The sequence below is a fragment of the Apiospora kogelbergensis genome, assembly GCF_038363985.1.
Source record: "Apiospora kogelbergensis strain CBS 113332 chromosome Unknown utg000005l_segment0_segment0, whole genome shotgun sequence".
In the NCBI taxonomy this organism is placed as follows: Eukaryota; Fungi; Ascomycota; class Sordariomycetes; order Amphisphaeriales; family Apiosporaceae; genus Apiospora; species Apiospora kogelbergensis.
In genome coordinates, this window is record NW_027117422.1 from 121,403 (window position 1) to 146,657 (window position 25,255).

At 58.1% G+C, this 25,255-nt stretch overlaps 12 protein-coding genes across 12 annotated transcripts; 6 read left to right on the top strand and 6 right to left on the bottom strand.

Moving 5' to 3' along the window:
• Window positions 1-82: 82 nt before the first annotated feature.
• On the top strand, window positions 83-808 carry PG998_006618 (uncharacterized protein; the record flags this gene model as incomplete). The annotated part of the gene is made up of 1 exon (XM_066873434.1): window positions 83-808. The coding sequence occupies one exon, from the start codon at window positions 83-85 to the stop codon at window positions 806-808; it is 726 nt and encodes a 241-aa protein (XP_066729379.1).
• A 527-nt stretch (window positions 809-1,335) lies between these two features.
• Window positions 1,336-2,989, top strand: PG998_006619 (uncharacterized protein; the record flags this gene model as incomplete). Its single annotated transcript, XM_066873435.1, has 3 exons — window positions 1,336-1,769; window positions 1,861-2,773; window positions 2,855-2,989. 3 exons carry the CDS (start codon window positions 1,336-1,338, stop codon window positions 2,987-2,989), a joined length of 1,482 nt encoding a protein of 493 aa, XP_066729380.1.
• A 710-nt stretch (window positions 2,990-3,699) lies between these two features.
• PG998_006620 (uncharacterized protein) lies at window positions 3,700-4,872 on the top strand (the record flags this gene model as incomplete). Its single annotated transcript, XM_066873436.1, has 1 exon — window positions 3,700-4,872. One exon carries the CDS (start codon window positions 3,700-3,702, stop codon window positions 4,870-4,872), a length of 1,173 nt encoding a protein of 390 aa, XP_066729381.1.
• Window positions 4,873-5,049: 177 nt separating this feature from the next.
• On the bottom strand, window positions 5,050-8,057 carry PG998_006621 (linoleate 10R-lipoxygenase; the record flags this gene model as incomplete). Its single annotated transcript, XM_066873437.1, has 5 exons — window positions 5,050-5,956; window positions 6,273-6,479; window positions 6,729-7,406; window positions 7,467-7,690; window positions 7,758-8,057. 5 exons carry the CDS (start codon window positions 8,055-8,057, stop codon window positions 5,050-5,052), a joined length of 2,316 nt encoding a protein of 771 aa, XP_066729382.1.
• A 1,934-nt stretch (window positions 8,058-9,991) lies between these two features.
• PG998_006622 (uncharacterized protein) lies at window positions 9,992-11,125 on the top strand (the record flags this gene model as incomplete). The annotated part of the gene is made up of 1 exon (XM_066873438.1): window positions 9,992-11,125. The coding sequence occupies one exon, from the start codon at window positions 9,992-9,994 to the stop codon at window positions 11,123-11,125; it is 1,134 nt and encodes a 377-aa protein (XP_066729383.1).
• A 123-nt stretch (window positions 11,126-11,248) lies between these two features.
• PG998_006623 (uncharacterized protein) lies at window positions 11,249-12,039 on the bottom strand (the record flags this gene model as incomplete). The annotated part of the gene is made up of 3 exons (XM_066873439.1): window positions 11,249-11,563; window positions 11,616-11,878; window positions 11,967-12,039. The coding sequence occupies 3 exons, from the start codon at window positions 12,037-12,039 to the stop codon at window positions 11,249-11,251; spliced, it is 651 nt and encodes a 216-aa protein (XP_066729384.1).
• Window positions 12,040-13,158: 1,119 nt separating this feature from the next.
• On the top strand, window positions 13,159-13,398 carry PG998_006624 (uncharacterized protein; the record flags this gene model as incomplete). Its single annotated transcript, XM_066873440.1, has 1 exon — window positions 13,159-13,398. One exon carries the CDS (start codon window positions 13,159-13,161, stop codon window positions 13,396-13,398), a length of 240 nt encoding a protein of 79 aa, XP_066729385.1.
• A 466-nt stretch (window positions 13,399-13,864) lies between these two features.
• On the bottom strand, window positions 13,865-17,945 carry PG998_006625 (uncharacterized protein; the record flags this gene model as incomplete). Its single annotated transcript, XM_066873441.1, has 3 exons — window positions 13,865-15,845; window positions 15,992-17,602; window positions 17,656-17,945. 3 exons carry the CDS (start codon window positions 17,943-17,945, stop codon window positions 13,865-13,867), a joined length of 3,882 nt encoding a protein of 1,293 aa, XP_066729386.1.
• A 678-nt stretch (window positions 17,946-18,623) lies between these two features.
• PG998_006626 (uncharacterized protein) lies at window positions 18,624-19,730 on the bottom strand (the record flags this gene model as incomplete). The annotated part of the gene is made up of 1 exon (XM_066873442.1): window positions 18,624-19,730. The coding sequence occupies one exon, from the start codon at window positions 19,728-19,730 to the stop codon at window positions 18,624-18,626; it is 1,107 nt and encodes a 368-aa protein (XP_066729387.1).
• Window positions 19,731-20,389: 659 nt separating this feature from the next.
• On the bottom strand, window positions 20,390-21,624 carry PG998_006627 (uncharacterized protein; the record flags this gene model as incomplete). Its single annotated transcript, XM_066873443.1, has 2 exons — window positions 20,390-20,964; window positions 21,540-21,624. 2 exons carry the CDS (start codon window positions 21,622-21,624, stop codon window positions 20,390-20,392), a joined length of 660 nt encoding a protein of 219 aa, XP_066729388.1.
• Window positions 21,625-21,647: 23 nt separating this feature from the next.
• PG998_006628 (uncharacterized protein) lies at window positions 21,648-22,954 on the bottom strand (the record flags this gene model as incomplete). The annotated part of the gene is made up of 3 exons (XM_066873444.1): window positions 21,648-22,759; window positions 22,828-22,890; window positions 22,951-22,954. 3 exons carry the CDS (start codon window positions 22,952-22,954, stop codon window positions 21,648-21,650), a joined length of 1,179 nt encoding a protein of 392 aa, XP_066729389.1.
• An 845-nt stretch (window positions 22,955-23,799) lies between these two features.
• Window positions 23,800-24,884, top strand: PG998_006629 (alpha/beta hydrolase fold-domain-containing protein; the record flags this gene model as incomplete). Its single annotated transcript, XM_066873445.1, has 2 exons — window positions 23,800-24,203; window positions 24,272-24,884. The coding sequence occupies 2 exons, from the start codon at window positions 23,800-23,802 to the stop codon at window positions 24,882-24,884; spliced, it is 1,017 nt and encodes a 338-aa protein (XP_066729390.1).
• Between the last annotated feature and the right edge of the window lie 371 nt (window positions 24,885-25,255).

Genomic DNA, 25,255 nt, shown 5'->3' on the forward strand with positions numbered 1-25,255 from the left:
TTCACAACTTACCATCCATCAATCTATCCTCAGTTACTCAATCAATCAATCAACTGATTGATTCCCGTCAGACCGACTGACCATGGCCGAAACCACCACAACCACCACTGCTGCTGCTGCTTCTGATCAGCAACCGCCCCCGTTCCAGGTCACCGGCCGAACCTTCGACCCCTTCCACTCGCCCCGCCTGACCTACCGTTCCCTCGAGGAGACGCCCGAAGACGAGGCCATCGTCCGCACCATGCTCAGCGACCTCGAGGCGCGCACGGGGGCCTCGTACATGCTCACGCGGCCCGCGTCCAAGGCGCAGGCGCAGAAGTACCTGGAGGAGGCGCAGGACGACCTGATCTGCGTCGTCATCTGTCTGAAGCCGTCGTTGGCCTCGGACGATGCCACCAAGGCGGAACCGGCACCGGCGTCGCCGGTCCCCGTCGGCGTCGTCAGCCTGTCGACCACGGGCAGCGGGTCCAGGACGCAGCTCTTCGCGCAGCACCGGGGGTGCTACCTGGGCGTCGACGTGCTGCGGGCCCACCGGGGCAAGGGGTACGGGGCCGAGGCGATCGAGTGGGTGACGGGCTACGCGTTCCAGATGGCCAACATGCACCGCGTCATGGTCAACACGCTGTCGTACAACGGCGGCGCGATGCGGCTGTACCGGCGGCTGGGGTTCGTGGAGGAGGGGAGGCAGCGCGAGGATGCTTGGTTCGACGGGGGGTGGCACGACTCGGTGTACTACTCGATGCTGGAGGGGGAGTGGAGGGGGCGGCAGGAGGAGGGGAGGGGGTGGAAGTGGGGGGGAGGGATGTAGGGACTGAGGGCGGATGGGGGAGGGTGTAGAGCAGTGAGATAGGATTCTGATGGATCGAACAATTGAGCTGAATGTTCGTACAGCCCTCGGTGACTAAAATCGTGTTTTCGAGTAGGGGCTTCTTCGTCTTCTCTTGCAGTCCGCAGAAGGAAAGTTCCTTTGTCAGGGGCTAGGGGGTAAGTCCTGACTTTGACCGGTATGTAATTTTTGGATCATTTTTACAACCCTTTTCGGTATAGTTGCCGTACTCTAAACCTGCTACAATATTTGGTGTTGTCCTTTTCTTTGTTAACCGCCTGCTGGGGGGTGAGGAGAATCCGCAAGTATGAGTTTCAACATGTTTCTAACCCATACTTTTGTCGATGTCCGCCAATGATTGGTACATATCATGCAGGGCGACAAGGATGTGGCGGGGTTGCCAGGTTGCATATGGGCTGATGACAGAACCTGAAAGGATAACACCCAACTCGTCTCCAGGCTACCACCACCTCCACCACATTTCTTCTCCCGGATTATATCAACTATTGATGGCAGATCCCTTATCCGTGGCCGGGCTGGCTGCCGGCTTGGTGTCACTAAGTCTTGAAGTTACGTCGGGCATTACGCAGTATCTCGATGCACTGAAGAGTCGGACGGAGGAACTGGACTCCGCCCGGAAGCACAACGAATACCTTGGAGCATCCATCATCGCCATCCAGGCCTCGGTGGCCAGGGCGCAGCCCCATCACCAAGCAGCATCGCAGGTAGTCATCGACGCCATCAAGCAATGCGAATGCGAGATCAAGTCTCTGGAAGACCTTGTGGCAGAGCTCACGGGATGTGACTCGAGCACTTGGCAACGGGTGCGACTCAAGGGCAAAAAGCTGCGGTATGCGTTCGATCGGCCCAAAGTCCACCAGCTTACCAGCCGACTGGCAGACGCAAACGCGACAATCGGAACGGCGCTGCAGATCCTGGCAATGTAAGCTCCCCCTCGTTACCCCCAACCCATAACAAAGAGCGACGATACACTCTTCTTCTGTCACAATAGTCAATTGCTGAAGCAAGAACAGCGATGTGACACAATCATCTTTCGATAAGTTGGCCGGCATCGAAACCGTTTCTCGCGACGTCCAGTTGACCCAGAATCTCATCTCCATGTCTTCACGTCAGCAACAAACTTATCTGGAACAGATTACCGGCCAGAATTCCAGACAAGGCCAGCATATACAAGATATTGCACATACACTGCAAGGACTAGTCAGTCACCTCGGCATAAGTGACGACGTAGGGTTGCGACGGCCCGGAACGCAGGCACGTACGTTTCATCGTCTTATGGACAAGCCGTCCAAGACGAGGGAAATCTACGATGCCCTTGGCGGACGAGACGGGATCCAGGGATCATCATTTGACCTGGTATCGCAAGCGCAGGTGGCCCAAATAAACCCTGGGAATGGAGCCATTTATCCTGTTTGCATCTGTAACAAGGTCCAGCATCGCACCAATTTCTTTTCCGTGGCCACAACCGGGGCTTTCGTCTGGCGCAACGAAAAGATGCATCACGGACACTGGCCCTCGTGTCCACTTGCTGGCATGGCAAATGGCGAGCACCGCAGAGTATACGGCGTGAAATACAATGGACTGGCCTGGATGTTGAAGTTTGCCGTCGAAGTCTCTTTCTCGTCGAGCCACGGGGCCGGTGGGTGGAGCTTAAGTCCGCATATCAGCTTCCGTCCTACCGTTGACGAGCATACTGATCCTGTCTTCCGGATACTGGGACTACTTCGTGAGGCAGTTATTGCCCTCCTCGAGGAACAAAGGCTAGGCATACGCACGAGAGCAAGTGTGGAATTCATCTCGGAATGCCAAGCTAGAATCTTAGGATTATTCCAGGACAAAAAAACAACACACTTGGCGACAAACTCACGGAATAAAACCTTTGCGCATGAACTCGCCGAAATTACATTTATTCTGAGATTGGTTTGGGTCAGTACCTACTCCTAGCTCTTTTCATCTTTGTGCACACTGCAAAAGTTAGTGACACAGGACTCTGATATATACTGTTAGAACTCTACTTTCAGTAGGCCGGACGATGTCATCTTAGGGTTTTGGCAACTGTTTGTTTCCGTGGGGGTCCCGGTCAATACGTACGACTTGGGGGGTGAGTTTGAACACACGGAATTCTGCCCAATAGCCTACTGATATGGACTTCAACAGGGACTTCGCCCATCGGTATACTGTTAAGATTGCCCGATTCGGAGTATCCGGAACGAAGCCTTGTCCTACAGGCGGATACAGAACGCGTCCCTGCTTCAAGCGGGTCGTACGGGTCGCCAATTAACGCGTACAGATTCATAAATCTCCTGGGTCGCAGTCCAAGCCTTGCCGAGAGTAGGGCTCCTAATGGTACTTCACTCTCAGATAGGGGGGCTGACCTTTCTTTAGGATTCGAATGCGGGCCATTGAGTCTTGCTGTGCTTTCGGGTGACTTGGACCAGGTGACTGGTCTTCTTGATCGGTTCCCAGAAACCATCAACGAACGAAACCTGCTGGGCCACACGCCATTCCATTTGGCTTTACACAAACCAGATTGTCTACTCCGATTGACTAAAGCTGTGCCGAAATCGAGCGAGATTATGCACCTGCAAGACAACTATTCACGCACTCCCCTCGACTTAGCAATGTCCTTGAGCGGCGGACTTTGCCGCAGTAGGGACCGCCATCGACAATGTCGCCGATGCGGATGTGCCAGAAGCGTTTCAATTTTGCTGAAAGCCGACTGTGCCGTTCCCCGGCCTGGCCCGGAATCGTCACCGGACAATGACAGCATTTTCCAGATGTCATCCAACCGGGCCGTGAGAAGATATGCTCGTCACATGGCGGACCGCCGTTCACGTCTCAGACAGCTCGCAATGAACCACACGGTGATCCTCCGATCCCACGGTTTTGTGATGGGAGCCGACGAAATGCTCGACACCCGTGCAGGAGAGTTGAGCAACATATTGACCAAGCACAATATACACATACCCAACGCATTACGATTATCGCAGGGGCATGATCCGGATTATTATCCGATCTTCGGCGGATCAATATACCAAAGCCTGAGAACTCGGTGGAAAGCCGACATATTCTGGCGCTTGATGTTTCGAGACCTGGATTCCCCTGATCTCAAATGGAACTCACTACCCTTGCTAGCCGCCTGCACCGGAACCATGTTGCCTTTTGACTATATAGAATGGCTGCTGGAACATGGGGCAGATCCTTTGCAGCCGATTCAAACACAAGCAATCGGCAACGGACAATCGTCGGACACTGATGTGGCAGAAAGAACGTGCGCACATGCAGTGACCTTCGCAATCGGCGCCACAATCAGACTCCAGAGATGGGACACGAAGGAGGCCGGCATCGAATACGTCAAAGGAGCGAAGGCTCTGAACCGCCGTTTTCTTCATTTGGGGCTCGCTGATGCCTGCACCTGTGCGTGCTCGATCGAGGGCTGTACGCTGCAGGTGTATCAACTCAAGGGTCTCTTGGATTTCCGATACGCGGACAGTAACCGTCTAGCCGACCCGGCTCATCTGTCCAGCTCCGTTACCGCGTATTACGAGCACTTCGCCGCGACGCTCTCCCCCGGCGGCCACAGGGACACGATCCGTTTCCTCACCTTTTCGGCGCTGGGGGCTACCCATACGTGCTGCTTCTTCAACTTGATGGGATGTCACTACAAAGTCTCCCCGGAGGACATAGGCGACGTCCAAGACGAGGAAGAGGCGGTTTTGGAGAGACTGGAGCAACTGGTCTTGTACTTTGAGGCAGAGCTTTTTGCCCTCCTCGAACAGTGGCCGGACAGTCCCGAACGGCTCGCGGAGTTTTGGCCGGGTTGTTGGCTGCCAAAGATGCAGGAGGTGTTGGCGGAGCTTAACGGGAGCGATTTGTCCAAGGAAGTCAAGGCTGGGGCAGAGGAAGCTGGTGTCGTCTGGCAGGAGTCGAACAGTTCACCGCGTGTGGAAGAGATTGACGTATATGACGAGCGTATATGGGAACATTTGATGAAAGAGCTTGATGGTATCGCGCCTAGGAGATAACGGCGATATCATGAAGAAAAAGGGGGATTTAGGCCAGTGCGTCGACTGAAGTATCAGAAAGTGTGCTCCCCGGTTTTTGGAGAGACAGCCGGAAACAATTTCAATACCGAAGCATGGTAGTCGGGTTGTGTTTTATACATAACTCGGGTGTCCCCTGATGTTTCTCTATGGGCTTGGTTACTTGCTTATATCATAATTCCAAGCCACCTTCAAACTGTCTGGTATACTGCTCAGCTGACCACCTTCCCCGGTAACATACACAGTAGCTTCACTCTGCGAAATAGATCCCCCGGTTTCCACCACGTCCTCGCTACCTCTCTCGTCACAACCAACCGAGACCGTCGTCCAACTGTCGTCTTCCACACCTTGAAGTCTTTCTACAAAGTCCCAATCCGCTTCTGCCAGACCCGCATGACCGAGTCCATCCGGAGGTCCTTCTGCATCTGTGATCCCCCAAAGTCGTCTGGGTATGTTGGTACGCCGTGGCACTCCGTGACCATCACTGATCACTTCCCATCCCGAGTAGCTTGCCAACTCCAAGAGTACCGCCAAGATCGTCGGCGCGCCCAGGAGCTCCAGCAGCCGTCCCTCAACACCAACGGCGACGTAGACGTCCAGATTTCGGTCGAGATCCAGGGCGGCGGCATTGGGATATAGATCAGGATCTCTGGCAGCCGACGAGACGTTGGCAACCCCGCGGCCCGAACACGCTGGCCTCCGCCAAAAGCTGCGGTCGTCGGCGGCCAGGTACAAGCGGTACCCCTCAAGTAGGTAATGGAGCACTCGGTCTGCGGCCCTGCCAGTTTCGCTTGGGGGATGGGCGCCCATGGCGGTGGACAGTTGCTGGATATCTGCCAAATGGTCCCTTCCATCCGTTAGGAAATACTCAATGCTTTCCACCATGATTTGTTGGATCGCGACCAGCTGGTGCGCAGCCAACTTGATAGCTGGGCACATGCTGTGGTCTACGTCTTGAGAGTCCTGCCACTTTGCCAATAGTATCTCTCTCCATGATCTCTTCGTGCGGCCTTTCCTAGCTTTGATGATCTCGCACCGGATCTCCTCCACGGCAACTCTGGCATTCCTGTTCAGCTTCAGCGAGTTTACCGGATCCAGGTTGCATGCGGGTTCGTGGATCGACTTCATAGACCGCCACAACTCAGCCGTGGTGAGGAGGTGGTCAGACTGAGTGCTGGACAGCACCAACGAGAACCGCGAGCAGAAGAGTTCCGCGAAGTAAGGGGGTTATCACGTCCTCCGCCAAATCGATCTCCATGTGTTCAGAAATGGAAGCCTCCTGACCCTTATCCAGGAAGCAATGTTTGGCATGTCGGAGAGCGATATTCGTAGAATCAAACGGCCCGCTAAACTCCCCCGGACATCCGCGTAGATTGACAAACCCAGGGGTGGCTGTAAGGGAGGGACTACTTATGTTTGCCCCTTTCCCGCTCGAAGCCTCGAAAGAGTATTCCACGTCAGCGCCCAGCCCGGCCAGGATGGCGCGGTTCCCCTCTGGTGTCACGAAAGGGAAATGGGCGTAGACGCTGCTCGAAGCGAAGTGCCCCGGGAACGCGCGGAGAAACAGCTTGTGCATCACACAGCCATAGCTGACATTTACATCAGGAGCAGGCTCATGCAACCTGTATTAGCCGCCCTCAAGTTAGCCTCTCTCCATTGTAATCTGAGACATGAAGCAAAAAAGATATTACTTACCCCCAATTGGTAACGCTACTCGAGCTCCATCCTTCATCCGAGTAGAACGGATCCCTCTCGATCAAAGCCATAGCGTCACGTAAAACTGTGTGAATGACTGTCGACCCTGCCCGCCACTTTTTCCGGCGATGGCTGTAGCGCACATGAACCCAGACGGTGGTTCTTCGGCAACAACGCCCGGGTACAGTTCGACCTTGTCCGGGTGTGCGTACAAGGCCCTCAGCTTTGCTACGATGAGAGGGCTGGAGTGGATGTCTTCAAGCCTCCGGTGTGCCGGCAGGCCCAGGGACAATCGAAATTCGTTAAGTGAGGGCGCTTGTTGTTCCTGGGCTATTATAATGGTCCTGATCTGTGAGCTGCGGAGCGAGACGGGAACGCGGTTTGGACTCAGGGCACTTGCCACGTTTTGGACGACTGACTCGAGATTCTTCGCCATATTTTCGTCTCGTGAAAGGGGATCCGAATCCAAACTTTGTGAAAGCCCTTGATTTGTGCTTTGCGTCCGCTTGCGCGAGTAATCGTCGGTGTCCTCTTCCGACATAGCATTCTTCCACCAGTTCTCCACGATGAGGGCTCTGGCGAGCTCAGAGACTTCGTTTTGCCCAGCTCCGGACCATATGCTGATTTTGGAGTGAAGGCCTTGACGGAGGGTGCCAGGCTGCATAGCATCGCCTCTATCCTGACCTAACAAGGTTTTGAGGTAATCGTTCAAAATGATGTTGATATAGAGACGGCATGTGATTCGATGGGCTACTTGGTAAACGCATTCGTCTTTATCTCTCGGTGTCATTGGTCCGGAGAACCGGCTCGACTCGTTGATCCTAAGGCAATACCATCAGAACTTGCCCCAACAAGCCAGCTGATTTTGATGAATCCCATACGCTAGAAGTCCAGTGGCCACATAGTTATGAAAGCGACTGAACATTACAAGGAGTAATTGAACGCCCTTGGGCAAGAGTGCTGCTTCGGAAGAAGCGAACACGTCGTCCTTCAGCATTCCATTGGTGAATCTTCTCACGCCGGCCTCTTCTGTGGGTATCTTTCCGTAGAGGGGGGATAGGCGCAGACTTCGCATGCCATTTTGGTTGGTTTCTTTGAGACCATACTGGATGTCAATTAGTATCATTCCCCCTACTATAGCAACAACAAACATGGAACCCATCTTAACTTACTGATGCATCGATGCTTATCAAAGCGGCGAAATGCAGAAATAAACTCGATATCTGGCTTGGGTTGTCTCTTACGGCGACGCTCCTTGCCAGAAGGTTGTCGAATACCAAATCAGGGTCAGGACAGGGGGCTCTAGGGCGAAAGCTTTGACTGGTCGTTGAGGGCTTGCGTATACAGTGCCGTATATCTGACAGTTGTTTGAGGAGACGAAATTGTGAAGTGGTGAGGTTGTCAGCAGCAAGGTAGAGCAACCCTTCAACCACGGCATACCTGGAGGACCGAAGGAGGAAATGAATCAACATGATAATGATGCAACATAGTTCCCACCGCAAAGTTTCCACCGGACTGAAGGCCCGTTGCATGTTGCCTGAGAGCTCCAACCACGAATGGATTAGTGCGTGGGAGTGTGAAAGATACCGTAATAGTAGGGCCATCTTCTGCTATATCCTATATGCTGGAAAAGGCTTTCCGATGATAAAAGGCTAAGTTACGAGCAGACCAAGTGGGTGGCTCCATCGGGAGGATTTAGTCAGATATATATTGCGCCGTTAGGTGGCGTTTCGTGACACCCTCTGGCCTCAACACAGAACGACATGATCAAGACGGAAAAGAACCAGCTACCCCTTTTACTCGCCACGTGCTCGCCCCCTTATCCTTGTCATGGAGTGACGGTGACTGATCCATCACTCTTCATGATCAAGACTGGCACCAAACAACAAAATGGAACGCAAACCTATTCCCAAGCAAACAGAAGGTGCTGACGCAACAACATGATTCTGGGGCATGGCTTTGGAAGTCCAAGAGCCACATGGCCTAGCGAGGCCAACCATGGCGAATAACCGCCTCCTCGGGAGCTGACGCCCCCACCCCTCACCCACATCCACGTAAGAGAAGTGGCTTTTCTTCCTTCATGATCTAGACCTCCAAGTTTAGACGTCACCTCCTCCCCAAATGAAGCACACCCAGAGTCAGGTACCAGATCCTCGTGAAACCTTCGGGACCAAAAAGTTCGGGTTGGCAGGTTGAAGGCCCAGGTTCTGTACGGACTCTCGCGACACTGATTGAATGCGGTGAAGGATCTTCCATGCGCAAGCCACGATGTAAGGAACAAATGGAGTTGTGCGACCCTCGTGGCTACCTAGCGTTGCCTCAAGTCATTTGAATGAAGCATGGAATGGGCCTGGATATCAGGCCTCGGAGATGGGAGTTCGTACAGGCAGACAAGAAGGATGGCATGTCACGAGATGGAATCAGGGGTGAGGTGACTTCACGGAGGCGGAGGCGTTGCGCCGGAGGCTGCAGGAGGTGGAAGGAAAGAGAATTCGGGTTGTTCCTTGGTCTAAAAGGGGAGATTTGGGAAAGAGTTGGGGTAACATTGAAACGTGTTCGTGAGACCACTACATACCCTTTTCTGAAATCAGCTGGCTTGCAGTCGCATATGTCAAATGGTCTGATCTGGCTTTCGGGTTCTCGATGGGAGAGGGTCGGAAGGTATACTGATTGGACGCCACAACGAAGCCCCTGTCGGATCCCCCCAAAAAGCACTTTGCCGGACAGCTGCAGCCACTCGCTCGGAATAGATACTGCCTACCGCTACAGTAAGCGACTGTGCATATACACCCACCCAATAATACACGCAAGCAAGCAAAACTGCACGATGATGTCTGTCTAACATGAATAGACACGCGGAGGGGGAAAGGGGGTGGGGGGTGGGGGCCCCTTTTTGTTTCTTGCAAACCTGTTTTCCTCGGCGACGCTATCCGCCTGTGCGACAGATGCATCTATATACTACCCGTGAATTTTGCATTGATAGGACAGGACATCGTCGCAGTTAGAATAAAAAAGTCACGTGTGTTCGCCGAGGTCGGCGACCGACCTTTTCTTTCGGTATGCGATGTCGCCAACCACTCAAAACCGGAACCCGGTGGGTCGCGAAGGGGAAGTTTATAGTTGGTTGCCTGGCTACTTCCGGGACTGTGAAGCTGATAGTCAACTGGAATGTAAGACGCTCACCATCCGGCGTTGTTGCACCATCGGCTTTGCGACTGCGAAAATAGAATCAGTGGAGGCTGTTCGTGATGAGGATGCGATTGGGCGGTCCAATGGAGCCGCAGTTCTGCGCTGCACCGCCTCATCTGGGCTGAAATTCAGATCCCCCTGTCATGGAATTGCTAGCCTGGCACTTGCTGATCACCTAAGTCAAAACCATCTTTGGTACAACCTTAAAACAACCACAATGCTTCATGCAGATGGCGACCATGAGTGGACCGTCGTCGGCTCAGGAGTGGGAGATGGCCAATGTGAACCTAGTCCCTTGACACAGAGCAGCACCAGTGGCCCCGCAGCCACACCCGCAGCAGCGCAGTTCCAGGTCCTTCACACGCCCGAGCTCCTGGAGAGCATCCTGGCGAGCTGCGGGGACATGCGCGCCGTCCTGCTCGCGCAGCGCGTCAGCCGGTTCTGGCGCGACGTGATCCGCGACTCGTCGCTGCTGCAGTGCATGCTCTTCTTCGAGGCGGTGCCGCCCTTCGCGCCCGACGAGGGGCTCTCGCCCGAGGAGCTGCGCGCCGGCTTCGCCATCAACCCGCTGCTGCGCCACCACTTCCCCCACTGGCTGCAGTACCACGGCCACTGGCCGCGCCGCGCGGGCCCGCCGTCGTCGTGCGTTTCGGAATTTGGCGCCGTCGTTTTCGCGCCGCCGGCCGGCGGCGACGAGAGGGAGGTGGCTGACGCCGAAGAGGCGACCGGAGACGACGGCAGATACCGGTTCGAGGAGGACAGCGACGACCCGCGGGACCGGCCGGACCGGCCGCTGTTCCCGCCCGCGCGGCACGACGCCTTCACGCGCGCCGGCGCCAGCTGGCGCCGCATGCTGGTCTGCCAGCCCGCCTCGCGGGGGCTGGCCTTCCGGATCCGCCCCTACGACCCGGGCGAGTGGCGGGACGTGCCCGGGCTGCTGGCGCCGGCGGCGTGCGAGACGGACGAGGACGAGGAAAGCCAACGGCGGCGGCAGAAGCAGCACAGCGGCCTGCGCATGGGCTTGCTGTACGACGCCGCCCTGCAGATGTACTGGAGGAGATACGCGCTGCATCTGGAGGGGACGGGCGAGCTCACGGCCCCGTCGTGCTTCAACCTGTACTGGGTGCCGCCCGGCTGCGCCGGGCTCTGGCCGTTCCACGCCCATCAGCTCAATTTCGGACCTTCGGTGGCGGGCCTGGGGGTCACCGTGTTCGCCGTGCTCGAGGAAGACCCCGTGCCCCATCCGATGAATCGGCGCCAAAGGCCGCCCATCGTGTTTGCGGAGCCTTCGAGGTGCGAGGAACACGTCGACTATCATCTGCCCCGGTTCGTAGGATCGCGACTTGATTAAGGACTTGCACATGGACGTTGACTTCGACCCAATTAACTCTATTGAAATTCTATGTCTTCGTGGTTTAATTCATGCCCAGGTAGTCGCAATATAATCCAGCAAGTGAATCCATCCATGCCCCATCTATATCTTAGCCAGCGTCTCCTCGATCTCGATCTCGGAGCTCGTCGGCGCGTAGCCGCCGGCCGCCGCGACGTTCTCGCGCTGGAACAGGTAGGCCTCGTCCGAGTCGACGAACTGGGGGTCGAACTCGAAGACGCGGACCTCGGCGTTCTTCCACATGTAGTCGCTCTTGCCCTGCCCGGGGCTGGCGGTGATCTGGCGCAGGATGTCGCCGTGCGCGACGAGCACGATGGTCTTCTCGGGCCGCCCCCGAAGAAAGCGGCGGACCCAGCGGGCGCGGTTTGCGAGGCTGTCGTCGTCGGCGGCCCAGAAGCCCTGCTTGCTGGTCCACTCGGGGGTCAGCATCTCGAGGTCGAAGCGGGCGAACTCCGGGTCGGCCTCGAGGGCGGCGCGCGGGGGAGCCCGTGTCGCACGGCAGCGCGTTGCACTCCTGGGCCTGGGGCAGGCAGAGGACGCGCTTCAGGCCGCCGAGGCGCTCGACCGCGGGCGCCCAGCCCAGCGCCGTCGTCTGCAGGGTGCGGCGCAGCGGCGACGAGACGACGAGGTCGGCCTCGGCCTGCAGGGCCGGGACCAGGCGCGCCAGGGACTCGGCTTGCTTCTTGCCGAGCGGGGTGAGGGGCGCGTCGAGGACTGGAAGGGGTCGCGGAGTCAGTTCTCTCTCTCGGTTTGGATTCCCTGCCAGGCAATTCGCCGGGACACGTGGCTTGGTTTCACATACTGCTGTAGTCCAGGTCCACGTTGTGCTCGGCCTGCGCGTGGCGGGTGAGGATGATGCGGGAGTTGGGCGCCATGGTGATGAGCGAATGACGTCAGCGGTAAATCTGACGGTGGAAAGCCAAGTTGACAAGTCGAAAGAGTTTCTAGGATCGGGTGCAATACACTTGCAAAGTCAAAAGTCTAATCGAGGAAAAAGAAAGTCTACAAAGGACAAAGCAATTCTCTGGTGTTTTCTAGAATGTTGCTGTATGGAGACAAATATCATTGGCAATGCACCGAAAAGAACGGTCATTCAAAATGACGCACTCACCCGAAATATCCGCCAACGGGGGCCCACAGCCTGACAACGTGCATCCACCCATTTGACAACCGGAAAAGAGCGGATAATAGTCCCGGCAGCTACAACCAGAAAAGGGGATCAGTGGTTGCATACTGGTCATCGTGCCTTGGGATTATTATATCCTCATGCAAGTACCGATTCATGTGCTCGAAGATACAGAGTGACATCGCGTATGATGCAAGGGAGCCAAACCCCTTCCGTTCCAGGAGAGCAGAGCCTTTGAAGCTCTCTCATGGGCTTTCTTGGTCGATTCCAGAGCATATCTCGGATCCACCATCGTTCCCAGGAACAGTATCGGCTTGGCCGTCTTGATAGGCGGGTAGGAAGGAAAGTGCCTAGGGTGGAAGTTGTGGGTTGTCGGGATCGACCACGAAGCCTGCTTGAAGGTGGTGTTGGTGATTGGGGCGGTTTCACAAGAACAGAGAAGGAGTGAGGCAGGCCTCTCCATACAGGTTGCCCTGAATTGTCAGGAAAGCCCTTCACCGGCACCAGAAGCTGCCACGGTCGTTTCAGCCCATTTGGGTTCATTTTATGTTGGATGTATCTAAAGACGTGGACTAGAATGTCGGTTCCTTCCTCTTCTTCGGTGCTTTAGGAGCCCCGCAGGGTGTTTCCAGATGGTAGGCGCCAGCCGTTGCGAATGCACACATTCTGAGAGGAACAGTTTATAAGGTTTCGTCACCGTTGGGTCGACCGCTCGACATTGGCCCGCCAAAGAATCAAAGAATACAAGACCAGCTTCTGTCCCTCTGGGCGTCGAGAACAGAACTTCAACCATCTTCTTCCCCCATCAACACCAAAAAACATCATCACCAAACATCACCAAACATCACTCAACCCACACTCATACAACATGCAGTTCACCACATTCTTCTTGACCGTTGCCACCGCCGCCATGGCCACGTCCACACTCGACTCCCTCGCCAAGCTGCGAGAGGGCAAGTGCACCGGCGCCGGCGGGGACTGCCGCGTGCGCATCAAGGGCTTCCCGATGAAGAAGGCCTGCGAGATGGGCAGCCGCTGCAGCTCGAACGGCAGCCCGTGCTTCTTGAAGGGACACTCGTGGACCAAGTACCATGTCGCATGCACCTAGACACGAGAAGGACAGATTCGATCAAATCTCTGGAGGCTCATGCGGTGGAGGACGCGTGTGGAACGACCTGAGAGGAACTGGACTCGTGGCATACATGGAGGACGCTGGACATACTGGGAACTGACTCGTGGGGCATCCGATGGAGGATCGTGGTTGCAGTAATGGATTGAACAGACCCTAATTGACACACATTCTCACTGTCATCGTGATTGTTCGCCTGCACCAGTAGTACTGTGACGTCCGCTACCATTGGTGCCTGGAAGCAAGAGTCTCTATCTCAACTGTTGTGACCTGTCCTGAACATATGTATTCCGCCTAGTTATTCTTAACTGGAGTTTTCTACGCCACAAGGCATGATCAAGTGATGCTAATTGGTCTCACACTGCCATAGTGTGCGCGCGTTTGGAAGACAATATTAAGAGAAATCGAGATGGATTGTCTGCATGCATGCCCAGAAAGCAGTCAATCATGCCGCCTCCTTCCCCAGGGCAGCCACGAGCTCCTTCTGCTGCCGCTTCCACTCCAAAGCCGCGTCCCGCACCAATTCATCGCCCTGCAGCCACGTGCCCACCATATCCAGCAGGCGCCGAGCCAGCAGACGCGCCTCGGCGGCCCGCCGTTTCGAAGGCTCGTCCTTGTCCATGTTGTTGTTGTTGTTGGCCCCAACCTTTGGGGTAGCGAGGCGGCTCTTGCCGTTCACAAGGAGATGGGACGCGACGGACATCAGCAGGAGGTTGAGGGCAGACAGGTGGAGGGGGGAAGTCGCGTCGGTTTCCAGCTGCCCGAGGTACCCCGCCACGCGCAGCGTGCACTCGCTGGGGGTGGTGTGACTGACGGCTTCCTTGGCCTCTTGGGCGAGCTGGGCCCATTGCGGTGGGTTGCTCTCCAGCAGCGACCGCAGCGTCTGTCGCAGTGACGTCGTGTACTCGTCGCAAAGCTTGTCCGCCTCCTCGTCGTCCTTGGGAACCCTGGGGAAGGGGTGCAGCACCAGACGAATGGTCGTCAGAGGCGGCAGGGGCGATTGCCTGCCTAGCTTCCTGTTTGCCTCCTTCTTGTCCGCGACCATGGCCGCCATCCTCTCTAGGACGACGCGGCCCTTGCTGTCCCACGCCGCGAGTGGCGACTTGCCAGCCTTCGACGCCTCGGCTCCCATTGCTTGCACCACAGGCGGTCGGTGCCTAGCTATGGCCGCCTTCCAGCCGTCGATGTTGCTCTCGTAGTCCTCCAGCATGGCCGAACACTGCTCCGTCGCCATGTCGACAAGCCTTGGAAGCTGTGCATCGGCCTGGCCTGCACTTTCCAGCACCTTGACTATGGGGTTCAGGGGAGTAGCTCCGTAGTGGCCGCGGGAATCGTAGACGTCGAGGAAATGCACGACGTCCGCCTGCTTTCGCATCTTCGCGTCTGCTCGAAGCGACGCGATGAATGCACGCTGCGCTTCCGGGCGGTTGAGGCTCCACACTGTGTACGCGTGACATGTCTCCATGGCCGTGAACGGCATCCGCTTCCAGTGTCGGCTCAACGGATGCTCCCACGCGTTCGAGTAGGTGGGCACGTCCGGAAGCTCAAAGGCGTCCAAGGGCGCGCCGTGCCTACGCAAGAAGAACGCGGTCCAGCGCCGATGCTCCGCGATCGAGTCTCGCCAAAGCGGCCGCACGATGCGCTCGACATAGGCCGCGGCCAGCCCGTCGTACTTCTTGTCGTCCCAGGTGCGCGTCAGGAGCGTCGCGAGCAGTGTCGAGTTGTCGTCCGAGAACTCGGGCAGCTCGTTCTGCCGGGACATGGCGTCCCAGTCCGTGACGGCGCGGCAGCTGACGCTGGCCGCGACGGGCACGATGCTCTCGACGGCGGCCAGCACGCGCTCGACCAGCGGGTTGCTCAGCCAGTCCCCATCCGCGCCGGGGCTCAGCTGGAGCAGCACGTTCCACAGGCTGTGCAGGGTGGCGATGCGGATGTCGCGGTGCGTGGCGGCCTGGAGGAGCTCGGCCAGCACCTCGACGGCGGCCTCGGTCGAGATGAAGTCGGCGTCGTCCAGCAGCTGCGCCAGGTGCTTGACCGTCGTCACCTTGACCAGCGAATGCGGCGGCGCGTGTTTGGCGGGCTCAGCCTCGCCCACCTTGACGAAGGACTGCTCCTCGAGCTTCTCCCCGACGCCCCGCGCCAGCCCCAAGAGCACGGCTTGGGCGTCCTTGGGCGGCAGCCGTTTCAAGTACCCCGTCGACAAGAACTGCCTGTGCCAGGAGCTGGCGTCGGGACGCTCGAGAATCGTCTGGACTATCAACTCGTGGGCCAACCCTGGATTGTCGGACTCGGCCAGTCGCAGCAGGGCGGAGTAGGACAGAGACTCCAAGATGCGGTCTTCCTTCTGACGGTCCTTGCGCGCCCGCCTCTTGATGTCGGTTTCGAGCAACGTCGACGCAGCAGAACGCAGCGAAGAAAGCGGAAGCCTGGAAAGGTAAAAACTGATCGACCCCTGATATGCCCGAGGAAGTCGGCCCCCAGCGCCTCGACCATCTTCAGGGTCCGGCCCCACACCACGGCGAACAGATCGACGTCGGCGACCCCCAGGCGTTTCGGCACCTTCCGCAAGTACCAGTAGCGGTGCCTGAAGGCGCTGTCGAACAAGCACTGTACGGACAGCCAGTCCCGCTCGACGAAGGACGGCTCCGCCTTCGCCGTTTTGTGGCAGTCCGTCAGGGTGAGGAGGATTTTGTCGGCGGCGTCCATTCTCTCCACCAGGCCGTCCAACGTGCAACCCGCTGGCAGATCCCCGGGGACGCCGGCGAGCAGCTCGATGCCCTCCTTGGTCCCCACCATGTCGTTCGCGAAGATCACCTTGACCGTCAAAGGGTCGCGCACAAATCGCTGTTGCCACTCGATCGTCTCCGCGTAGAGACGCAGATCTCCGGTGGCTAGGGCCATGGCCGCCGCCCCTTTGGCATACTGCGCTCGGTTTGGCTGGTCCCTGGCCGTGGCCGACGACTTGCGCAGTTTGTCAACCGCCGCCGCGGCGCTTTTCTGGGTGTCGGGGTCGTCACGGTGGAGCATGGTGAGCAGAAGATCGACGTTGAAGTTCTTCTGCTTGACGAGGTTGGACATGCTCAGGATCGATGGCGCGTCGGTGGAGCCGTACGAGTAGTCGCCGGGGCTGCGGTAGCCAATCCGAGAATTGGTGGGTGGGCTGAGGAAGCTGTACTCTGGGTTGGCGTCAAGCAGGCCCTGGAGCAGCCGCTTGACCTTCTCCGGCACGACTGGCAGCAGGTACTCGAACAGCTCGTACGGCCACATCTGCTTGCCAAGCCCCGTGAGATCCTGGGCTGTGTCGATATCGACCCCCTTGTCGGGTACGTGGAGACAGTAGAGCCGCAGCAAGGGCCAGTTGAGTTCGCGTTTGGGTTCAACGGCCGTCATGTGGTTGCAACAGTCTTTCCCAATCGTCCTTTGACTACCGCCGATTCCCCATCGCAGTCCCTTGGCCACCAGACTCTCGAGGTGCTGAGTAGGATCTTTCTTCCACATGGCGAAGACCCTGCCCCACATGTCTTTCATTTGGGAGGTCGTTCGGAGCCTCGGTATGGCCTCGGCCAGCTCAAAGGCGAAGATGGCGAGGTCATTGACTTTCCCCTTGGCCGTCCGACCTCTCTTTTGCAACTTTTTGACAACGATTTGGAGAACCTGGAGTTCATTTTGCCCCGTCTCCGGCCAATACTGATCCGGAAATGTCCCGTCGAGGCGGCCGCGCAAAATGCGCATGGCGAAGGCCATGGATGCCGACATATGCCGGTCCTCGGTGGCCTCGCCCGGCTCCCTGGTGACGCATATCCTGAAGAGGGTCCGGAGTTGGAGGTGGCCGCTCTGTCGGATCTGGCCCGACAGCATGCCGACGACCTGCTGCTGCATCCAGGCCCCGTGCCGCTTCGCGAGCCGCTCCGGACTGGAGCCGGTGTAGAGCGGGTTCGACGTGTCCCGGGCCCGGATGAGCGCGTCGAGGAACTCGAGGGAGCTGGCGCGGACCATGCGGGCGTAGTGGTGCTGGATCGGCCGCCTGTCCCGGCTCTGTCCTCCGCTTGGCTCGCCGGGGTAATGCGCCGGCACCAGGGCCCGCAGCAGGTCGTCGACGGCGGCGGCGTGCGCGGCCGGCTTGTGCATCTTGCGGCTGCCGTAGCCGATGGCGCCCGCCAGCGCCTTCACGTCCTCGACGGAGCTGCGGGCGAACAGGTCCACGATGCCCGCCGTGCCGCCCAGCGCCGCCCACACCTGCTCCCACGCCGCGGGGTCCGCGAGGCGCCGGCCCAGCGCTTGGAGGGTGACGCCTCGCAGCTCCCGCGACCTCGACGCTTCCTCGCCCAGCAGACAGCGCGCCAGCAGCTCGGGGGACCGGGACCACGGGAGGACGACGCGGAACAGATGCGGGGGAGGGCGCCGGACTGGACATGGCGCAGCAGTTGGTCGCCGATTTCGACGACGGATTGGCCCTGTTGCCGGAGTTCGTGGAGGTAGGCGACGACCTTGTCGTCCTTGACGTCCTTCAGACGTAGAGGATCCATGGTCGATGGAATGAGGACGTGATATATTCTGTTCGTAGGAGATTCAAGAACAGATTCGAGGATCCTGGAGGAGGAAGAAGAGGTGGGTATTATAGGTGATGGTGGTACTACGGTAATCGGTTGGCTGTTGGCTGGTGGCTGCTGCCTGGCCGGCCCAGGCCTTGTTGGTTGACGCACCCGGCGAGCCCAAATGGGACGCTACAGGGGTTGCGAGACTGGGCGGCGTGGGAGGCTTAGCGAACCTCCCCGCACCGCTAAGACTAGGTAGAGGGGGCCGGCGTAGATGCAAGTGGTTTGAGGCGTCTCGTCGCCAGAATGGTGGGTTGGACAGTGACTCAGCAGATGCGAGAGGTGGTAATGGGTTTTGACTTGTAACAAATAGGAAATAGAAAAGACATTCAAATGGATTGCAGTTTTTGACATCTGGGGGCTGTACGAAGTTTTCGTTTGCGTTGGGCTGACAGCTCGAGTTGGAACCAAATAAAGGGACTAAAAGAACAGTAAGTCAAAAGCGACTTGGATAACAATCAAATGCAAGGTGTTTTGGACAGTATTCTTGCAACTTGCAAGTAGTATCGTCGCATTGAATTGGCAATGATCTCAAATTACGGCGCTAAAAGTACAGGCTTGGTTTGGCCCCCAAGTTTCTCCAGTACAAACAACTCAAGGTCTGGCGGCCTACTGCACCTTGCCGCGTGAGTCAACGGGCCAGATCTCCTCGACGACGCCGTTGCGGTGCGCGTAGTAGAAGTCGTGCAGGTTGATGGTGGGGTCGATGTGGCTCGGGATCATGTCGACGACGTCGCCGACCTGCAGGTCGGGCGTGCCCTCGTCCCAGACGAGCGAGCCCTGCTCGTCGCCCAGCACGCCGTACGCGTACCGCGCGTCGCGGCACTTGGCGAGCCCGCTGTCCGTCGTCAGCGACTTGAGCCCGGCGTCGATGGTGGCGGCGCGGGGGCCCTGCCGGCTGACGACCGTCGACCGCACCGTCAGGCTGTTGGCGTAGGCGCCCCGCCCCACGGCGTCGCGGTAGTCCGTGTCCATGAAGATGAAGGAGCCCGGCTGCACCTCGGTGACGCCCGGCACCGCGGCGCAGAACTCGGCCGTGCCCGTGCCGCCCGTCGTGACGACCCGGATGTCGAAGCCGGCGGCCCGCAGCGCCGCCGCCGTGTCCGTCAGCGTCCGCATCGACGCCAGGCACTGCCGCTCGCGCTCCGCGCCGTCGTGCAGGTGCTGCAGGTGGCCCTCGTAGCCCTGCACGCCGACGACGCGCAGGTGCTTCAGGGCGCCCACGTGGCGCGCCAGGGCGAGCGCGGGCGCCCCCGCCGCCACGCCCGTGCGGTGCAGGCCGACGTCGAGGTCGATCAGGGTCGCGAGGGGCTCGGCGATGCCCGAGGCGGCCAGGGCGGCGTCGATGGCGTCGGCGGCGGCGGCGCTGTCGACGACGATGCGGAGGCGGCGGTGCTCCTGGAACAGGGCGACCAGGCGCCGCACCTTGACGGGGCCGACGATCTCGCAGGTGATGAGCAGGTCGTCGAAGCCCTTGGCGGCCAGGACCTCGGCCTCGCTCAGCTTGGCGACGCAGCCGCCCTTGGCGCCCGCGGCGACGAGCTTCTGCGCCAGGACGGCGCTCTTGGTGGTCTTGAGGTGCGGGCGGACGTCGACGCCCATGGGGAGCAGCTTGTCCATGAGCTTCTTGATGTTGGCCTCCATGAGGTCGAGGTCCACGATCATCGAGGGCGTGTCGAGGTCCGAGACCTTGTCGCCAACGCGTGGGTTGTACATGGTTGCCATGTTGCTCGAGTGAATGCCAATTTGGTGTTGTTCTTGTCAAGAAGCGGCCGAAGATGGCAAGTAAACGGTAGGTGCTTTGGCTTCCACGGGTTTGCTACACCTTGTTTGCCTTCTCCTCGAATCTCCAAGCTACAGGCCTATCACATAGCGAGCGGGCCCATGTGAATTAGTCAATTGCCTCTGTAATGGCCTCAATCATGGCTCCGATAGACGCAGGACGCAAGCGAGAAAGTGGGGGATATTCCCGAGAGATACCAAGCAGCTAAGGTAAGATGATGGAGTTGCTGCGCACCACCGTTACCCCTCCACATCGTGACCCCACACATGTCGGATCTTATGCGACTCTGTCGGATTGCCCGATAAGGCATCCCTCAGGAAATCGCGGCGCTTACATAAACAACATCACAACATCGCAAAGGTTTCTATTTTGGACAAGCGACCGACTAATCGATTCGCTGACCAGCTGTTCCATTGGATGACTAGCTATTCCATTCAACAATCAACTACTTCCTGTCGCTGTTGAGAAAGCGACGAATAGGCATCTCTTGGTGGTGGCGGGTTTGGGTCTGACGAATTCCGTGTCGATATGGGTGCCCGTGTAGTTTGCAGCTGTCTAGAATACATCCGCTCCGAAAGGCCGCCACGATTAACTATGCCCACACTGCTTGTCTGCCGTCTAGGTTGAACATCCGAAGGAGCACGAGGTTCGTGCCTGTCTCCTGGTTGACGTCGCCGGTGTATCCCACATAGCCATCTCCCACTCGAGCAAAGGCCACGGGCGTCTCCGAGAGGTTGGTAATACGGCTAATAAGGTCAGGTGCAGGGATAAGAGACTCGAGGCGTGAGTGGGATGTCGGCATGTACCAGCGATTCTCGGGGTAGACCTGGCTCAAGTGGACAGCCTTCTGGCTGTACTGCGGCAATAACATACACTCCTGAATTTCGGCATCAAAGACGCTGCTGCTGCTGCTGTTTTTGCCCAGGGTCATGACGGTACAGATTGCCGTTTCGTTGAACTCAAAGGTGGTGCGATGGTACTGGCCGGCCTTCCAGGGGAGTTTCCACGTATGATCCCAGTGCTGGCCCATGACGCCGGGGCGGATGCTGGTGGCAAAGCAGAAGCTGTAGACAACGGTGCCGCCAGACTTGGCAAATGCGGTGAGTCTTCCGAGGATTTCGCGATTCTCCTGGGCGACGACTCCGGAATCGGCGATGAGGATGCCGTCTGGTCTGTTCTCATACAAGAACTTCAGGGCTGCGCTGAGGTTTTGGCGCGTTTGAGTCGAGCCTTTTTCAAGAGCAAGTCAATGCCTGTGACGAAGGTCTCCGTCTTGTCCATGACGTTGGTCCACAAGTCTCCGCCGAGGCAAAGGGGGCAGGATGGTGGGCTTCTCTGAGCTTGAGTCGGCCATGATACGGACGATCTAGTGATGAATGTTTTGATGGTCAGAGTAGGTGAGGAGCTGTTCAGAATAAGCGTTATTTCTGGTTGTTTGTTTAGCCATAGGCTTCTGCTTTTGCATCAATTTACAAACGGAAGTTGCGCGATTGCCTAGCCGCGTACCTAATGTTTCGAGTTACTTCAAGCCTCACCATTATGACCATTTGCCTGAGGTGTATCCCTGATTGCCTTCTGTTTCACTGAGAAGGAAATATTTCCCTTTTACCATTTCTAAGGTGACTTTCTTTAAGAGGCTACGCAACATCTACCAGGTTTCAAACTATATAATGTATTTATGTGCTGTAACCGACGGTTCCTCCACGTCTACAGAAACCACCTGAACTCAGGAACGCTGGGACCGTCCCTTAGTTTATGCGTAGGCACATCGCGCGCCGTAGTGCGGACGCCCGCGCGGCGATTGCGGCGGCGGTTGTCGAACAGCATGTAGGCGCCCAGCAGCCCGGCGATCAGCGCGCCGGTGGCTCCAAAACCGCCGTCGTGACCAGGGCCGTCTGGTACTTGGGCTTCTCGCGGGCGAGGAAGATGTTGCTGGAGACGAGGCCCATGACGTTGGCGAGCGGGACGCCGACCGAGGTCAGCACGACGCGGCGGCCCTCGTGCGCGATGTTGTTGTTGTACCAGGCCGACAGCAGCACCGAGGGCGCGCTCGTGCCCCACACCATCATGAAGGTGGCGAAGTAGGCCGCCTGGATGTGCGTCTGCACGTCCGGGAGCGCCGCGTACACGACGAAGCCGGTGCACGTCAGCGCGAAGCCGAGCATGATGAACGGGAACCGGATGCGCAGCAGGTCGGAGCTGAAGGCCAGGATCAGCAGCATCACGGCGCCGCCCACGTTCGGGGCGACCGTGTACAGGTTGGTCTTGACGGTGCTGTAGCCGAGCCGCTGGATGATCTGCGGCATGAACAGGGCGACCGACTGGATCGGCACACCGAGGCAGATCTCGATCATGAGGAAACAGTACGTCGTAGGGTATCGGAAGATCTTGATCGAGTCCTTGAAGTTGAACTTCTCTGAGACGATGGACGAGGAGTCGACGACCATCCGGTGGTACGCCAATGCCTTCTCTTCTTCGCCGAGAAAGCGGGCGGAAGCCGCATCGCGTGGCAGATACCAGAACGCGAAAATGGCAAACAGGACGGACGCAGCGCCCTCGATGATGAAGAGATAGCGCCACGGCTCCATGTGCGACTGGATGTGGAAGACGCCGAAGGCGAGCAGGCCGCTGAAAGCGTTGGCGATGTTGGACGCGGCGTAGAAGAGGGCCAAGCGCCTCGCCAGCTCGCCGCGCCGGTAGAAGGTCGTGAGGTAGTAGATGACCAGCGGGAAGAAGCCGCTCTCGGCGATGCCGAGGAAGAAGCGCAGGGCGAAGATGCCGCCGAAGTTGGTGGCCGCGGCCGAGCACAGCGTCATGGTGCCGAAGGTGAACATGAGGAGGGGCAGCACGCGCGAGGGGCCGAAGCGCTTCCCAAGCATGGCGACGGGCGGCGCGAAGACGACGTACGGCACGAAGAAGATGGACACCAGGAGGTTGTACTTTTCCTCGGGGAAGCCGAGATCTGGGCGCGCGCGGGTTAGTCGAGCCGAGCCTATTCGAGCATTTCGACGGGGACGGGGCCAGCCGCACCTCTACTCAAGCCGTTGGTTTGGGCATTTCCGATGTTGCCTTTGTCGAGCGCATTGAAAAGGTCTGGAAGATAAAACCTAGCGTCAGTGAGACTCGAGATGGAATGATCCGGCCAATACTAACACATGATGGCGAGCACAGGCATCAGCCGGACATCAAACTTGCGACATAGCTGTCGCTCGGCGATGTGGTCGACGATGCGGGCCGACTCGGCTGGCGGGTCGTTGGACGGGCGCCCACGACATCGGCTTCATCCCTCCTCCTCGAGGTGCTTGGCGGGTAAAGGGGCGGCCATGGTGTTCCTTGTGTCTCAAGTATGGCGGCGGTGGCAATTGATGTTCATCCCATCTTGTTGTTTGAGAAAAATGCAAAAGGAAAAGATGGAAGAGTCGTCTCGTCCCTCCATATGTAAGATCCGTATGGGGAACCCTGTCGCAAGCACGGGGAGCAAGCGACAGGTGACGGTCTTGTTGCATGATGACGGATTGCTGTAGATACTACGTAGCACCCGTCCGTCTCACCGCATCTACACGCGATCGAATGCGAGCATCTCTTTTTCTTCATCAGTATTGGCGCCCTGCAGACGGCAGTCTACACCCTGCATCTGTCCATTCTACCCCAGGAAGGTGTCCACTGAAGTGTGCCCACAGTCAGTGCTAGCTTTGCGGGGTAATCCGGTGATGCTCGGTTGCTTTCCCTGCCCTGGTTCAGCACCTGGCCCGACCGATAAGGACAGCCACTTCAAATGCCATTATGTATACGGACTATCCTATCGCCAATGACTCCACTTCCCATCAAGAGGAGGCCGACTTCCGGAGCTCCTAAGTCGGCCTCATTGCCGGTTTAGCGCGCAATGAATTAAGCCGTTTCAGACAAGACCTGGGCGATCCGAGAGTCACAAAAGCCGCCAAGGTCACCCGTACTCGACATCTCGGACACACACTTCAAGCAAATACCTTGACTACTGCGAGCATGGCCGATCAGACACTACCACCCTACTCTATCCATGAGTCGGTCGCCGACCGCATAGACCCCGAATATGCCGATTTCTACAACAAGCACATCTTCGACAAGCAGCAGGTTCATCTGCAGCCCATAGAGGCGTCCAGGGCAAGCGGCATCCTCATCCCCGGCGCCGGTCCCTTGCACCCGGTGGGCAGTACTGCCGACTACGCCATCCCGCGGAAGGAGAGTGAGGGGCCCGACGTCAAGGTGCGGTGTTTTACCCCCGCGGGAGAGAGGCCGGAAGCCGGCTGGCCCGTGTGCATCTACTTCCACGGCGGCGGTTGGGTCCTGGGCACCATCGACACGGAGAACGTCATTGCATCCCACCTCTGTGCCCGGGCCAAGTGCGTCGTCATTTCCGCCGACTACAGGTAAGAAAGAACCAACGATCGGAAACGAGATCGGGAAGCAGCCATCATCTGACCTTGCGTGTCCAAAGACTCGCCCCCGAGAACCCCTATCCCGCCGCGGTGCACGACTGCTGGGAGGCCGTGCTCTGGGCGCTCGGCGACGGCAAGCAGACCCTCAATCTGGACACGACGAAGCTCGGCACCGGCGGGTCGTCGGCCGGCGCCAACCTGGCCGCCGTCATGTGCCAGCGGGCGGCCGACCGCGGCGGCCCCCGGTTCTCTGTGCAGCTGCTCTCGGTGCCGGTCATGGACAACGCGGCCGACGAGAGCAACAACGAGTCGTGGCGGCAGAACCGGTTCACGCCGGCCCTGCCGGCCCAGAAGATGCTCTGGTACCGGCGCCACTACCTGCCCAACCGGGACGACTGGACGCACCCCGAGGCGAGCCCGCTCTTCTGGACGGGCGACTGGTCCAAGCTGCCGCCGGCCTGCTTCGTGCTGGGCGAGCTGGACGTGCTGCGGTCCGAGGGCGAGCAGTTCGGCCAGAAGCTGACCGAGGCGGGCGTCAGGGCGGATGTCCACGTCATGAAGGGGCAGCCGCATCCTTTCATCGCCATGGACGCCGTGTTGGAGGCCGGGTCCCGCGCCATTACGTTGTTCTGCGATGCCCTCCGCGACGCCTTTTACGGAAAGGCCGCGTAAAATGCGGTGCGACGGCTTAAGTCATCATGATAAAAGTTGCAGGTACCCCGTTCAAATGTATCAATCAATCAATCAAGTGCAGCAAACAGGCTCTCCAACCAAACAATCTTTTACCCTTGTACTGTGAGAAAGAACGCCATGCAGATGAACCAGTCGGAGACTTTATTCGCCCAGATGCATCAATCGTCACGAAACCGTCTTGAAATTTCCATGAGGATCGGCCACTACCCGAGACGTGCAGCGAGGTCTTGACCGCAAAGGGAAGAATTACTGTGATCTAATGAAAAGCGGTGGTGCCACGACACTTTGGCTCAGGGCCCAACTGGCTGCGCCGCAAATCACAGGGCGAAGAGGCCTGGAGCTAAGGGAGA